Below are 16,456 nucleotides of genomic sequence, written 5' to 3'. Positions count from 1 at the left end.
TCGCGTGTATTTTAATAGGAAAGAACTCTTGCAAAATTGAACACCTTGAACCTCAGAATTGTTATTTCGAACAAAATTTCTCTTCTCACAGACTCAGTTTTGAAAATTTGGACTATGTGGTAGTTGCAAGAACAAAAATATAATAGAAAATTTTTCGACTGCACACTTGTGCCACCAGCAACCACCTAGATATTTGCCTTCATATACTTTATTCTGACACTATGCAGGTATTACGAAAAATGTTTTTAGCCACATACAATATATTTTACTGTATTTTCTGTGGGGATTCTAATTTGGTGCGTAAGTTTGACATGTATATACCTGGATGTTGCTTTTTTGTGATAGGAAGCACACTTGTCATGTTAAGTAAGGAAATACTTGACTTTTTTTTTAATTGAAATGAAAATAAAAGAACGACATAGTCACCTTATAATGGTGACTGTAAAAGTATGAACTGGGTTTGCCTTGACAATGTAAGCTGCTAAGAAGCACCTTAAGTGCGTCCTTCTGGAGACCTTTTGAAGGCTAATCTAATCTTTTAAGAACAATCTCTTCATGATGAAGCCTTGATACATTTCAGTGCTTGATTGCCTAAGATCCAATATATGCAGTCTGTCACATTAGCTTTATGATGAACTTCTGCCCTATACTGTGCTCTGTGTTAACATGCCGGTGTTGTTGCATTTGTCAGGTGACTTGCATGATCATAGGCCGAGTGCACATTCCACTTGTAGACATTGCACTTGTAGGTTTGTTTTGATTGTAGGCAAAGGTAGGGGCATTCACATGATCTCTGAGCATTGTGTAAACACTCTCACTGCAGGTTCAAGGCACACTTGCTGGTTGCTTTAATAAATTCTACATTGAATCTGGCATAGGCAAGTAGGAAAGGCAACTAGTGCATATATTTAGCATCCTTGTAACCTCTTCAGATTCTGTGTTCAGTAATAGCAAAAAGGGTGTATACTAAGTAAAAAAGTTTGGGATGTCTTTCATTACATTTGCAAGTGCTGTTTTCAAGAATTATAAAGAGTCTTCGAAAAAAAAAAATATTGTTGAACGTAAGAAATATGCCTTTTGGGGTTTTCTGGATTTCTGTTTGATAACTTCTGAAGTTCATGTAACCAGTCCTTAGGGATGTCTCATTTTACACTTTTCTTCATGTGTTTCCACTGTTCATAGGAGAGTGCTCCTGAGCCAGATGGTTCGGGATCTCATCAAAGCAAGTCAGATGAAGACCTTGACGATAAGGGAGTTGCTGGCACAGAACCAGCTCTCAAGGAAGGCCCGACAGCACAGCAAGCAGTTGGAGGATTGTAGCATAGCCCTTGTCATTCTTATCCTCAAGTGCCACACTACTGCAGTTTTTCTTTGTGCACAACTTCCTGGAAGTGCTCTGCTTCTGTGTCATTAGACACTCGTCATACTTTTATCTCAGTTCACTGAGGTCTTTTTAAAAGAGATGCCATTAATGCCATTACAGAGCAGAGATCTGTTTGCAATACGTGATATGCACTTTTGTGGATAAAGAAGCAAGGTTTTTCTAGTTCTTGTAGAGAAATAATGTTTTATTCATTACTTGATAAATAGCAGCTTGGCAACTGCCATAGTTAACAAAAAAAAAAAAAAAGATTAATGTAAAGGCTTTTAATGAATGGCATTAAGTTTGTTCCTGTTATGCAGATTATTGCATTGAAAAGGTAGCAGTTGCACATAATTGTGGGTCTGTGTAATTGTGAGCAAGATGCTAAATTGTGGTGTACTTGACTCTTTCCTTGCCACAGCAGAAGGTGCCTTAAGTTAAATTTATTGTTTGAAGAAATGACTATTTGCAGTGTATTCCATTGTATGGCTTGAGTAATGTAGCTTGGTGCATTGGTACATTTAACTCGAGTGGAATCCATTAAAATTAAGACTAAAACAAAGGAACAATCAAATGGAACAAGTACCTGTGCATAAATGAATGTTTATTGAAGAGAAAGCAGTCTCCGAAGAAAACGGGGCATGTAGAAGCGTCAAAAACCTCAAGCAATAGCACAGGCATTATCAGAATTTGGCGTCTCATGGATAACACAGTACATTCACAAATTCAGTTTAAAATTTTTCATAATCTGTTGCTCTGATTTCCCACCGCTCTTAGTTTTGCCTTCACCTGCACTGAACCTTTTCAGAAACGTGCAGTGCCGTGCTCTTCCCTAGTGGTGTCGTTTGGTGAGAGGGTGCGCTGGGCAGCTGCTGTTTATGCAACTGCAAACACATCCTGCATATCTCTTTTCTCAAAGTTTTTACTTAGTTTAGTGATTGGCAGTTGCTGGGTGGAAGTGTGCATACTGCTGAACTTTCAGCATGCCACATAAGAAAAAATGTGTGTGTATGAATGTGCTGTGCACAGGCTGCGAGAACAACATGCTGGAAGATAGTGGTGTCTCATTATCACTATGAACAGGTGTTGACTTGGCAAGTTGTTTGGGCTTCATCTTTTGGCGCACAATCATTAAACTTCAGGAATTGGTCATTATTGCACTCCTGTGCTTTTGAGACATGAAAATGAGTAAATTAGACTTTGTCATGTGCATGTCATAGAGGGAAATGCATGAGGGAGGCCATCTATGTGATAAACAATCACCTTGTATCAATGCTGCCTCCTTTAATAGTTTTCAGTTGCATTAAGGTACTGCAACTGCAGACTGCTATTAGATACAGCTGTGGTACAAGCTAGGGAGTTGTGATGATAGTGAATAAGGCAGAGAAGCTTGATTTGGAACCAATACTTTGCAAACATCACTTGCTGAGGTCGTTGGCATACTCTAGTATTGGCAGTGTGAGCGGGTGTTGGCAGCTTATGTGTCACTGTTTACACATCTGTCCAGTGACACCAGAGCAGCGCACGTAACTAGTGTAGACTCGCCAAAGCATTCTCGCCACAATTTCATTTGTGCACTGCAGAAAGCCAGCCCATGTGTCGTGGCATGCATGATATTGTGCAGAGTTTGCACAGCTAATAAAAGCAACGGCACAGTTGCAAGCACAGTATGCAGCTCTGCATCATAAGAAGGGTGGAAAAGGACACTGGGCATATCCAGCATTAGCAGCAACTTATGCACATGGTTAACACATTCTTTTTTTCTTTAACTTCTTTTCTCGAGACGGATATGATAGCTGTACATTGTATTGATGCATGTGTGTGCCCATGCGTATATATTGTCACTGTTGCAAACTTTTTTTTTTTTACATGCATCTGTAAGATGCCAATGCAACATGCACAAAAGCAAATCCACAGGCACTCAGCAAAAACCTAAACAATCCCATGAACATACAGTGCAACAGTGTTGCTGATATGACTTTTCGGGTGTCGCAGCATTATGACTGAATACTTGCAGATCTGTGAAAAAATACAGGACTGCAGAGTGCTTGCTGACTTGGAACAGCAGAAAAAAGACCATACAGTACCTGTGCCTGCTGCAACGACCATGCAAACACATTGTGGTATCAGATGACAGCAGAGCGGATGAGCTTTCATTCGGGCTCCTTGGTGTCGGCTTCTAGGGGCACACATAACTTTCTGAAAAGGTCCATTGACGCATCAATACAAAATGGCTGGCGCATGCAATTGCAATAGTGAAATGGGAAGTGTCCTTCTGTACACCTGTCTGCCCTTCCTGTTTGGCTCTCTCCTTTGTCTTGGTTATCATTTTGCTAGATTCCACTGAAGGTAACATAGTTTCTTTTGTGCCATTTTGGCTTCACTCCAGGTTTGAGCAGTTTTTGATGGAAACTATGTCATCGCCCAACATGGCAGTGCCAAGGCTGCCCACTTCATGTCAATTGGATGGCCATTTTTCACCTATTTGCCCCCTTCGCAGGAAGTGAATGGTGCTGTAGGCTTTTGCTGCCCTTTATTTACCCTGGGCAGCAAAGTTTGTGCATTATCTGTGCTGTCTCCTTGAGATTAGTTCTCAATATCGGAGCTTGAAGACCATGCTTATCGTAACAAAGTAGGCAGCTGGCCATTTCACTGGCTTGAATTGGTGTGGCGTCAGGCAGCATACATTCTTTGTTTGTGGTAGCTTACGCCCTGAAATGATTGAAGCACAACAACTCCAGGAGAGAGCAAGTGTGCTGTAATGCAAGATTTCATGTTCTGTGATACATGTAGCAGAATATTGCTTTGACGCCTTCTCAAAGCAGCATTATGTGCAGATCAAGAACATTCTTATCATGTTCAAAGTGTTTCATTTCCCCTTTAAATGAAAAATCAGGCTGTTCACACAAGCAGGTCTTAATGCAAAAGTGATTGGATGATGATGCTTGCTGCAAGCTGCCAAATCAGTGCTTAATGCATTCAGAAAACCATAGGTGGAATTTATCTATTTCCTTTGCTGTGGAAAGAAAAGGGTTAAGCTTCTTGTGTGCTTAGTAAAAGTTGTTACTGTGCTATTTGCTTTCACATGCCACCTTTTGAAACCAAGGGAAAAGTCAGTTCTTGGTGTTAAGATATGCTTTTTATTGTCTTGAGTGAGTTCATTGTTAATACATAACTTAGTGATCCTTTGCTGTGTTTGGCATCTCCACACTACAATGCCTTAGTGGGAATGGTAATATTTGTATTCATGAAAATTTATATGTAACAAAATCAGAGCCACCGCAGGAAATGGATTTCTTGCTCTGCACGTTTTAACGCTTTCGCTACCGTGAGAAAGTCTTAAAATTGTACAGGATTTATTTGTGGCTTTTTTATTGGTACCTAGAGATTTTTTTGTGCTTGTAAAATCAGCATTGTGCCATCTTTAAATGCACTTTTCTCTCTCTTTCTCTCTCTGTTGTCATGACCCCAAGAGAAGATAAGTGTTAGGTTCGACATTTATGCACTGTGTTATGCTCGTGTTTTCTTTTGGTAGTGTCCATCATGTTGTTAGAAATAAATTCATATTGCTATATGACTCGCTAGGCATGGGAAGGTGCTTCACTTGCTGCAGGGTTTGAAGAATGGAAAATGTTTTTGGCATGTTGGGTATGTCAGCTTAAAACCGCCTTATCGGCAGCATCCAGCCCGCACACAAAATGCTATCAAATGGAACCCCTGCCACCACCTCACATCAATAACTGCAATTAGAAGCATGTTGACAAAATCAGCAACTTATTGGCTTATTGGTAAAACTTATGTCATAAGTTGGCATTGAGAAGTGGTATGAAAAGGGCTAAAAAGTGTGTACTGTTACCTCACATCAGAACTATATACACCTATTACCTGTCTATACGTAGATTTACAATCCTTATTCGTGCTTGAAAAATCTTTAAATCTCATTTTCTGCTATGCTTAGCAAATCTTGTTTGGACATCTGGATGCAATCCAAAGATCAAGCTAGTTCAGTACTTTTATCAGCTTTGTGGTGGTGTCATGGCTGTTGGTAATTCACATGCTACACATTTTCATTGTACCTTCTTCTTTATGTGAAACTAAAAAAAAAGAACCACCATTCTTATCTTCAAGCCGTGAAGAATAATGTTACTTTAAATCTTGTTCATTTAGTGGTTATGGTGTTGGGCTGCTGAGCATGAAGTCGCGGGATCGAATCCCTGCCACGGCGGCCGCATATCGATGGGGGCGATATGCGAAAACACCCGTGTACTTAGATTTGGGTGCACGTTAAAGAACCCCAGGTGGTCGAAATTTCCGGAGTCCTCCACTGCGGCGTGCCTCATAATCAGGAAGTGGTTTTGGCACATAAAACCCCATAATTTTAAAATCTTGTTCATTTGCTGTCTCGGCCTTAAAAGCCCTTGAACCCCTCTCTTCCCCACTCTAAACTGCTGTAAGCCGTTTTCAATGTTTAATGTTTTATGCCATTGAGTGATGGTCAAAAGCAACACCAAGAAATGTGACAAATGTTAGCCTCAAAGTAAAGCTGTTAGTGCAACTAGATGTGGTACAGAATGTCTGCTCCAAATGTTGTTGAAATTTCCACCTGAGAGAACTGTTGAGAGCCAGCACAATGTAACTTAAAGGGTATGTTTAGCATGTTGAGAATGATGTGTAGGCAGTTAGAAATGAGTCATGGAATGAAGTGCAAGAGTGTGAACTTGTTCCAGTTGGTTCACCAACACTGAAAAAAACTGCGTAAACTACAGGACCACAGGAAGACAAGGCAATACAGTTTTTGTGTTGTCGATGGATACAATGAAGTGCATTATGAGACATTTTCAAATTTCTCTTAGATGTGCTTTGGAGCTCAATGGAAAATCCAACACTGCATTTTTTCAGAACCTTCTGTTGTATCAAGATGAGATTTAATAGGAATAGAGTGATCAAAAATAACGTACAGCGCAAAAGACAAGGATAGCGACAGGCGACATACACAGCGCTGTGTATGTCGTCTGTCGCTGTCCTTGTCTTTCGTGCTGTACGTTATTTTTTATCATGAATTACCAACTAGCCCAAGCAACCACCCTAGGAATAGAGTATTTGGGGGGAACGTGCCAGAGAAACTTAAGTGTTGTATTTAATTTCCTCCATTATACCCTATGCACTTACAAAGATAGTGCACATTTAATTCTAAAGTTTCGTCTTGATTTGCATAATTCAGAATTCGCAAACATTTTAGTCCCCAGGGTGATTTCACGAGAGATAGAACGTGTGTCTGCTTGATATATTTTTGTCTGTTTTTTTTTTATTATGTCATGTAGGAATATTCAAACTGCACGGAACTGAAAATATTATTCCCGAAAAGCATTCCCAGCAAGCCCCAAAAAATATTTGAAGGTGGCGGTGTGAGCGCCCTTCTATTACTTACCACAATATTTTCCAATTTTGCAACCGAATTAAATGCAAACTAAAAATGTTGTGTTGAAAAAATTTTCTGCTCATTTTAATACACTTCACAGTAAATTAGTTCCATGCGTTTTTTATGCTCTCCACAAAGGAAAGAAATGTAAAAAAATTCGAAACATGGCTCAAATCAAAAAAAAATTTTTTTACTTTGATGTCTTGGCGCATTTTCTAGTTTACACAGAAACATTAAAAATGTGTCCAAGGGAAGGGAAGCGTAGCAGGGAGCGGCAGAAAGTTAGGTGGGCGGATGAGATTAAGAAGTTTGCAGGGACGACATGGCCACAATTAGTACATGACCAGGGTTGTTGGAGAAGCATAGGAGAGGCCTTTGCCCTGCAGTGGGCGTAACCAGGCTGATGATGATGATGATGATGATGATGAATCACCGTCAGCTGACTAGCAGCAGTTCTCGCAATAGACAGTGCATGTCCGCTTGACAGACTGCGGGCACACATCCACACACGCCACGACTGAATTGCCATGCCATGACATGCCACACATGCCATGACTACCACTCCACTGACTTCTGCTGATGATGCTCCTTGATGGCTGCAGCAGGTGCATGAAGCAGGGCCCCATTCTTGAGGCTGCCGCTAAGTTGGGAGACCATCTCATGTGCCTACTGAATGGAGTCGGCACTTCCAGACCTCCGGTTGTGCAGGGAAGCTTTGTGTTTAAGGAGTCCACCCACACCATCACAAGCATTCTTCCCTTGCCCGGTAGTGGAAGATATCCACCTCGTAGACGTATACTTGGAATGGCACAACTCATACAGTTGGTACTTACTTTTAAAATTGCTCGCTGCACCATCGCTGGCGTATGTTACATGACAGTGGACGGGTGCTTTTTCATCTAACGCTTCGTGCACTCTGCCTAGGGCATAGCAGACGTGCACTGCGTCGTGATGCATGTCGTCACTTATGAGAGCAAAGCTTTCTGTTGCTTTGCTTGTTGTGGCGACACATGTGAAAATGGATATTTGTTTCCTGTGCGAATGATATGATTGTTTTATTTGAGAGAAAGACTGTCCAGTTTTCCACAATATCAAAATGCAGAACAATGCTTCCGTGCTGCTCGCACTTCTTTGCCTCATGAAAAGCTGCGGCTTGAGTGCAGCGTATGTATTCGTGAGGCATCCATTTGGTCACGCATTTGCTGAGCTCTTTCACAAAAAGGGTTGGAGACATCTTCTTGATCAAGTCACCGCTTTCCCAAACAGCAAATATGACCTCGTCCTCATCGACCATTCTCAGACTGGCCAAAATGAGGCTTTCACTCCATGGGCAGCGCTCGCATTCACCTAATATACAATCTTTGGTTGGGGAGCCGCAAAGGCACAATGCTTTCATGCATTTCAATGAGATTTCCATACTGGTTACATTCTCAAGCGTGGAGACAAAGGCTGGCATTAGAGCAATAAATGCAAACGCAAACCTCTTGCTGTGGTGCAAGCAGCACCTATTTTGAATGCATACTGTAAAACTTTGACAGGGCTATGACACTTTCGGGGTGAGCTGCTTTCAACATTTGGAACGTCTCACGGATAGAACATGTCATAAACCACTTTGAGGCATACTCTCTGGCTGTTCATGATGACTTACACAATGCCATTTTTGTTCGGGCTCTGCCAAGAGCACCCAAGTTCATCCTTAGTGAAGTAGTCGAGCACAGCTTGTACATCCGATGGGCTTAACCTTGACCTCGTGTATGGTCAAAATCTGACCACATGCTATGCTTCTCGTGCAATTTTCAGCCTTTCCGAGCATGTACATTGTGACAGTTAGGATTGCCTCTTGAACTCGTTTGTTTTTAACTTCTGGTGACACGATGGTTAAGAGACGGAGATGCTCTGGATAGGACCTTGAAGTCTCGTACGCTTGCTTGAAGCTATTTAACCAGCTAGCGCATGCACAACATTCTGTCACTGACGGTTCAGGTGTACTGATGCTTCCATATGCAGTGCTTAAAGTTGAGTATATATTCGTTGCCACGACACTTTCAACCTAGGCCCGTTTTCTCTTTCCGCAAGATCATCTGCTGCGTTTGTGAGTGGAAGGTGGCGGCTTCAATGGGTAAACATAAAAAGAAACGTGGATGTACCTGTTCAAGTTTTCAATTGCTCCTTCTTTCTGAAGGAATGCCTTGTCTGCTTCGTCGCCAGTGCCACTAGATGAAGACAGGATTTCCTTGAGGCGCGTCAAGCAGTACTGGCAAATCTCGTCGGTGTCGCGAATAACCTCAGCCTCTCACAGTAGCTTCTGCAGGGAGGCAACATCCAGAACATTTACATAACGAAACTTTTTTTGTTTTTAGCAATCTTATTCTGAACGCGTAAATAATCGGCACAGAATACTCGGACCGAGCTATGAGCCACATGCATCGTGTGTATACTTAACGGCACTGCACTCTTTCTGTCGCTTCTGCACCGCTGTCATGACTCAGCCTCCAGAATGTCTCACAGTTTCATGTTTTATGAACGACGCCAGCTAAAGCTTTCCACTGTGAAAACGTTATGGACCACACTCGTTATCGAAGGGCAATGTTCATCTGGCTCCACCAGTTACCTCTGCTGTTCTCGGCGTGGGAAAGTGCGTCAGCAAGGTGCTGACAAAACATAAATTAGGCAACCTTGGCAGCCTTTGGCCCAGTCATGCCGCACTGCACTTTTTCGGGCAGCTGGAACACAGAGGTTAAGGTCGAGGTAAGACAGGAAGACTTTATCTGTAAGCAATGCGGAAAACATGTGGTAATGGAAAATGAAATAAACTGCTTGGGAAATGACTCGGATAAATTTTTACAAAGGCGCAGCGTGTCGCACCCGGTGGTGCCGAAGAAGGTTCCATCCACTATCCATTGCATGTGGGGGATGGGCAGCAAGCGGCGGAGTAGCACCTCCATAATGGCACACCTGCTGATTATGGAAGCGCTCCCTCGCTTACAGATTAGCTTGCCTTGGCGCCGCATACAGGTAATTTACTATGTGCACCAGGCGGGTTTTGGCAAGGTCAGCCACAACATGCACTCGTGGCATCTCGCATGCTGTTGACAAGCGAATAAGGAAGGCATAAGTGTGATGCCCACAGAGGTTGTAGGCTGTAAACTCTGTACACATTAGCACTTAAGAGAGCGGCAGCCCCCCACACCGGCATAAGTTAGACTCAAATAAAATCTGACAATACACTTTTTGTTGAAAACCAGCTGCTAGAGCGAAGTTATGAAGCAACAAAAAAATTAGAACTAGATATGTGAGAATGCAAACTGATAGACAAGCAGCAAAGGTACAGAAGCCAGCACGCTCAACATGGGCCACTTTGGTCCATTATATCTTGTGAATAAAGCAAATGAGGAAACATTGCACCCACGTTTTGCACGACATAAGTGGACTTCCATGCAACATTTTTTTTTTTAAATTGGAAGCACAGTTATTTAATTTTTTTTTTTTAAATGAGTTCCTTGAAAAAAACGTTTTAAGTATTTTTTTTTCTTTCGTGTTTCATTAGGAAGATGATATTTTGCATAAATGTTACAAAAAACACATTCCATGTTTGACACTTGTTTCAAGTTTCTGTGTGAAAGAAAACGCGCCAAGACACATCGAATTTACAAATTTTTTTTTATTTGGGCCATGTGTGGAATTTTTTTACACAGCATTAAAAAACACATGGAATTAATGTACTGTAAAGTGTATTAAAATGAGCAGAAAAGTTTTTCGACACAACGTTTTTAGTTTGCATTTAATTCGGCTGCGAAATCGGAAGATATTGTGGTATAGGGGGAGGCTCGCGCTGCCACCTTCAAATATTTTTTTGGCTTACTGGGAACGCTTTTTGGGCAATAATAGTTTCGGTTCCGTGTAGTTTGAATATTACTACATGACATATAAAAAAACGGACAAAACAAAAATATCAAGCAGACATGCATGTTTGATCTCTTGTGGAATCACCCTCCAGTAAGCACTGAGAGCCCCAATTAGCAAAAGTATGTATGAAATGAAAAAAATAAAAACTATGAAAGGTTTGTATTTTTACTAATTAGGGTTCTCAGTGCTTGCTGGGAACTACAATGTTTGGAAATTTTGAATTATGCAAATCAAGGTGAAACTTTAGAATTAAATGTGCATGATCGTTGTAAGTGCATTGGGCATAATGGAGGAAATTTCCAAAGGGCTGTTGATTATTACAATGCCAGTTGGAATAGTGAAATAAATTTGAGAATTGTTGCTGTTGGCCAAAGCATTTCTGCTTGAAACTTTACATGAATATAAGGGCAACCTTCCACTCTTGTATTCAACCATTGAAAGCACCTTTCTATGTTCATAAGTGTTAATTTGAGAGTGGTAACTAAGGAATTGTGCATTCAATGCTGCCAGTACAACTGTTGTAGCTGTGTGTGGCACACTGGGGCAGTGAAAAAGGGCTCTTGAGAAGCTCCATAGGGGCATGAAGTTTCAATTTCTGGGTAAATGCTCTGAGGTTATAACCTAGTACGCCAATTGCCTAGGCCTCTTTGACATGGAGAATTCTCCATCAGCTGCAACCACCCCACCTCACAATTTATATGCCTTCTTTTCTCTCCAATCTCTTCTTCCTAGGCCTCCACATACACACAATTGAACCTCAGTAGAACAAACTACAGTTAAGTAAAACCCACGACAAAATTTTTTCATTCCTAATTTCAGATAATTGAGCACCATGATTTAGTGAAAAAATCTTGTCCTGGAGTTTCAGTTCAACAAATTCTGTATGCATTGCATGCATGTACCTGGAGCACCTGAGGCAAGTAGGACATGTCGCTCAATACATGATTCATAATTTAATGTGTCCTCTAGCGTGCAGAAAAATCGACAGGGTGGCGGACACCTGAGCAAGTTTCCCACCCCCTCACCCTGTTCATTGTCTTTAGCACTTCTGCACATGCTCCAAACAAATCTTATTTCATGTAGCTCAAAACAGATGCATTAAGGTTCACACTGTGACACGCTTTGATTAGAGCGAACTCAAATCAAGCAACTTCGTTAAAATTGGGCTTGCTTTATTTATGCATTTACTGAGAATTTTTACCTTGTCGTAACTTCATTTTAAGCTAAGCCGTTCACTGGAAGTTAACATGACACCTATATTTGTTGTTTATATCCTCCACAGGGGGTTCCATTTAAAATGGTGTGTGTGGAGGGAGGGCGAGGGAGAGGTGTTAGAGCTTGCGTGCTGAATGAGACCACTGTCAATGAGAGAACAATGAATATTGAAATTGCAGCAGCAACATCTTTGCTAAAATAGAATAAATTGTGTAGCACATCACCCCTAGGTGTAAGCAGTATTGTACGTTCTTTTGTTCGGGAAGAAAAAATAGATTCTGCACTTTGCGTATGTGACAAAAAACACTTCCTTATTGAACCACCAAGGACCATAATTAAAATTGTGGGAGGGGTTCCAGTAACTATTTTATTTGTATCTTTTCATTAAGATAGGATAAAATAGGAATGTGAGGCATCTGTTTTAACTATCCGTCCATACTTTTTGTTTTCTACATTAGTAGACTAACACAGTCGACACTTTTTGTAACAAATAAATGCACTCAGTGGGACAAGGATGCATATGTGAATGATGCAGCACATCTGTGCTGAATTGTGCCAATGATGTACACTTTGGTAAACATAGCACAGTCATTATATGCACAAAGACATTTCTTGCTTTGAAATGTCATATCTTTGTTGGGCCTGCTTTTTGCAGGGTTGAAGACTGTCATTGTCCTGAGGGTGATCACTGACATGAACGTGATAGTTTGCGCACAAATGCTCGTGCTTGCACTAATTTGGAGGAATTTCAACCTATTACAGTTGCTGTCATTAAAATGAAAGTAAAATATGTTTGTTTTTGAAGAGGAAGTTCAGAATAAATGACTGAGCTTCTCGCTTGTCCATCTTCGTTTAGCAGCTAGGCAAATGAACCTAGCCATTTCTAGGAACACCTGGCTTGTCCGTTCAGATCAAAGCAGATTTCACAAAAAGCAGTGTGAGAGCTAATGCTTGGCACACTTGAGAAAGTACCGCTGTAAGACACTGTATTTTAACTTCCATTTTTGCTGGATATCACATCAATTTGCTCAAGTCTAGATTACTGCTAGTGACCACCAAGGCACTTGTACCACCTTCTGTATGATTTCCAAGTTCGTCATGCTCATAGCCAGAGTGTATACAACGTGCCAATATGAAAGGGAACACCAGATTTCTGTTTAAAGCCAGTGATTTTTCTTGTTCCTGCACTGAAATAAGTTCCATAGAGGGGAATTATTTGGTGTGAGCAACTACACGCTAAATAGCATTGACTGAGGCATGCACTTGCGTGTTTACAGGAATAGCTATTTAAAAACAGTTTCCTTTCATAGTGGTGCAGTGTGTACATGTAGCCATGCAACATATCTATGGTTGCCAGCAATAGTTTAACCCTAGAGCATATACTGTAGAGCCTGCTACTCTCAAAAAGCAGACGACTTCTGGGAAGTGACAGTAGCAACGACAGTACCATTACAGGGCTGTGTCCTGTCTGGCTATGAGCATACCAACTTGACTGGTATTTCTAGTTGTAAGTGTGCAATTCCAATGCACTAGTTCTTATTGTTTATTGCTTGTCAAGGTGGCTAGCCAAACCACCATGCAGATAATGCAGTATTTGGATGAGTGGCTTCTATGACAATTTTATAAACTATATGCAGTTGTAAAACATGCTGCAATGGAAAATCTGTTGTCTTCGAATATGGTGCTCTAGAGTGACAAAGTTGACAGGTTGCACTTAAGGAAACCATTTCAAGTGAAGCATAGTTAGTCCTAAAAGCTTATTTCCCCCACTTTCATATTGCATCCCAGTCTTTAATAGAAATTGTCAAAAATTTAGTTTGTAATGGCCCCTTTGAGAGCATTTAAGACAAAGTTGCTATGGGAATTGTAACTTGTCATTTCATGGTCCGATATTCTCGCCATTTTGACAGCACTGCCATGTTTGCTTCCATGCCTCTGGCTCTTGTCTATTGTTACTGTGTTTTTTATACTGTGCTTGCTGTTTGTTTTGCATGGTGAACTAAAATACAAAATCCTGTAGTTGTAACCCTGGGCATGGCTCAGAATTGTCAGAGCACACAGCATGTAGGTTGTGTCATGTCACGGTTGCCTTTGTTAACAGTACTATGATGCAGGGCATGACAAAGTCATAATTTACATTGTAGGAAGGGCATCAAGAGCATTTAAAATTTTTTTAACATAGTTTCAGCATTTTGGGTAATTTAATATTTGCAGATTCATCGAATGTGTTTCTAAATTTAGGGCCAATAGGTGGTTCAAACTGTACTGTGGGTATTAAAGGTGCGTGCAACAAAGTGATAGTGTTTATGCATGGGATGGTGCATGACGAATGGCAATTTGGCATTGAGTCATTTCTTAGTTTGTGGGACATACTTTAAGCTGCTTTAAGATACAAACTATGCACATCAAGTTCTAATTTGTCATTTTATTGTGAGTATTGGCCCTTTTACCTAGCTGTGCTGTTTGCTATCATAATTTTGTGGTGGCTAGAAGTCTTACTTTTTCTTTTAGAAGAGTTTTTGAGAACTCATATGTGCAGGTGAGATCATCCTTCACAACTTCACGGTAATTGAAGACACTTTTCTGCAGCATAATCAACCATGGCAACAGGCTCTGTTCTGTAAGATGGGCTGTTAAAGTCCAGTCATTCTACTTAATGCACTTGTTCTTTTTAGCTCAAAGATACACACAAAAATACTTCTTGCGTTTGCTGGTATATCTTAAAACTGGCAGGCTTTTCTAATCTTGACCTAGTGCTTATTTACTGATAATTTACCAACTATGCTGCCTTTCAGGTAGATGATAGCTCATGCAACATATCCTAATGAGAATTTATTGCTGAATGAATTTATAATGAACAATTTGTATTACTGTTCTATAACAGGCAGTAGCAAGAATGTGTGTATTTCATGCTTCTGTGTGGCTGAGAACATTCAGAACTTGACTTGTTTTCTGATCCTTTCACACACCAGAAATGTGCATTGGAAATGTGCATTTGGTAAATAATAAACCTTCTGCTGACATTCAGGTTATTCCCTTTTGGGAGTTTAAGAAAGAAACTTTCTTTTAATGCCTGATTCATCACTAAATAAATGTTACTGAATATTTTTTAAATATATAAGCATTGTTCATGTGGCTTCTGCCAGGCAGATACCAGTTGCTACCCAGATATATGAACTGTGAAATTTTTTGTAATGATTACCTACCTGTGTATGAGAATTCTAAATAGGGCTTCACAGGGTTGTATTGCAGTGGAGGTTTTGGATTAAAATTGTCGTTGCAAATGTGGAGAGTTGCCAGACCAACACTAGTAAGGCAATATTGAATCGGAACCTACAGTGTAAATTTCTCAGCCTTAAGCCACAAGGGCTCCTCTTCATATGTGATTTCCATTCCTGTGCTTGGTTTTACTCAAGTGTAGACTTGTTGAACCAAAATTTTTTAACATTTTATGATGGTAAACTGGGGATTGCAACCTTGTCTACCTCCAAAGTGAGGCCATTTGGTGTCTTCCTGTCTGTATGTTTGTCAGGCATGTTTACTCTGTAACAGTGTTGTGTGCCTTGGGAGTATAGCTAGGTGTTAAAGCTACAGTGGGATGTTGCAGTTAAATATTTCAAAAGCTAGTGTTTCTTTTTTTTTTTTGTCTGAAGCTGTAATTATAGTACAGAGCAGTTTTAAATGGTAATGATGGCAATTGAATGTACGACCAACTTTCTCTATTGCTTCAGAGCTTGATGGCCGATTGTTGGCATCCCAACTTTGTTACTACAGCTGCAAAGAGTTACCAAATGTAACAAATATCTGTGGATTGCTTTGTGCAAGCGTTTTTTTCTTCCCTGTGTGTTGTTATGCTTGATGGGTGGAAGCAGGTTGTATGTGTGTAATTTATTCTTGTGCGATTGATTTTTCTGCATCTTTCTTTTTAGTCTCTGTTCGTGTGTTAAGCAACATTTCATATTTGCATGTGGAGCTATCGACGTGACAAGTAGTTTTTTACCTTGCTTGTTGGTGTGGCAAGTAGTTTTATACTTCACTTAATATTTTTATCTTATGTACATAATGGATGTGTGTAGCAGCAGTAACTATTAACAATACTTTTATGAAAGATATGACACCTAGATTTTGCTATGTATTTCACAATAAAATTTTTGCTGTGTCGGAAGGTAAATAAAAATTCATGGATTACACTGTGTGAATTCCTACGCTACTTAATGGTTGGCATTACACACACACCTTTATCATGTCAATGCTCGGATTCAAGAGAACGATGTTGATGTGGACAAATTACTTATCTGACGTGTGATGGGTGTACTCAAGACCATGCAATTATGAAGTTGCTTTTAAACGTCTTTCTTATATTTGGTAACAGCTATAGGTTGGCAAAATAACTCTGACTCGCTCAAATATTTTTAGCTTATAGCCACTCAGGCTCGAACATCGCAAAACCAGTCTGCCAAAATCACTTGAGCAGTCAAGATCACTCGGGCAATCACTCAGATTTGCACAGTTGAACTTGCTCAGACACGGTGTATATAAATTACAGCAGCAAT

General features: G+C 40.4%; 1 protein-coding gene across 5 annotated transcripts in view; it reads left to right on the top strand.

Annotated features, from left to right (window-relative positions):
- The window catches only part of LOC142566901 (uncharacterized), a 151,203-nt gene that overhangs the window by 97,413 nt on the left and 37,334 nt on the right, over positions 1-16,456 (top strand). The window contains exon 10 of one of the 5 annotated variants that reach the window (XM_075677805.1): positions 1,183-16,102. The exons of the other annotated variants lie outside the window; for them this stretch is intronic. Within the exon in view, the coding sequence (XP_075533920.1) occupies positions 1,183-1,320 (138 nt within the window). The 3' untranslated portion in view covers positions 1,321-16,102. Of the gene's footprint in view, positions 1-1,182; positions 16,103-16,456 lie in introns of those variants that run through there. 5 annotated transcript variants of the gene reach the window in all.

The sequence above is a fragment of the Dermacentor variabilis genome, chromosome 1 (genome assembly GCF_050947875.1).
Source record: "Dermacentor variabilis isolate Ectoservices chromosome 1, ASM5094787v1, whole genome shotgun sequence".
Lineage (NCBI taxonomy): Eukaryota > Metazoa > Arthropoda > Arachnida > Ixodida > Ixodidae > Dermacentor > Dermacentor variabilis.
This window is presented reverse-complemented; position numbering and strand designations above follow the sequence as displayed.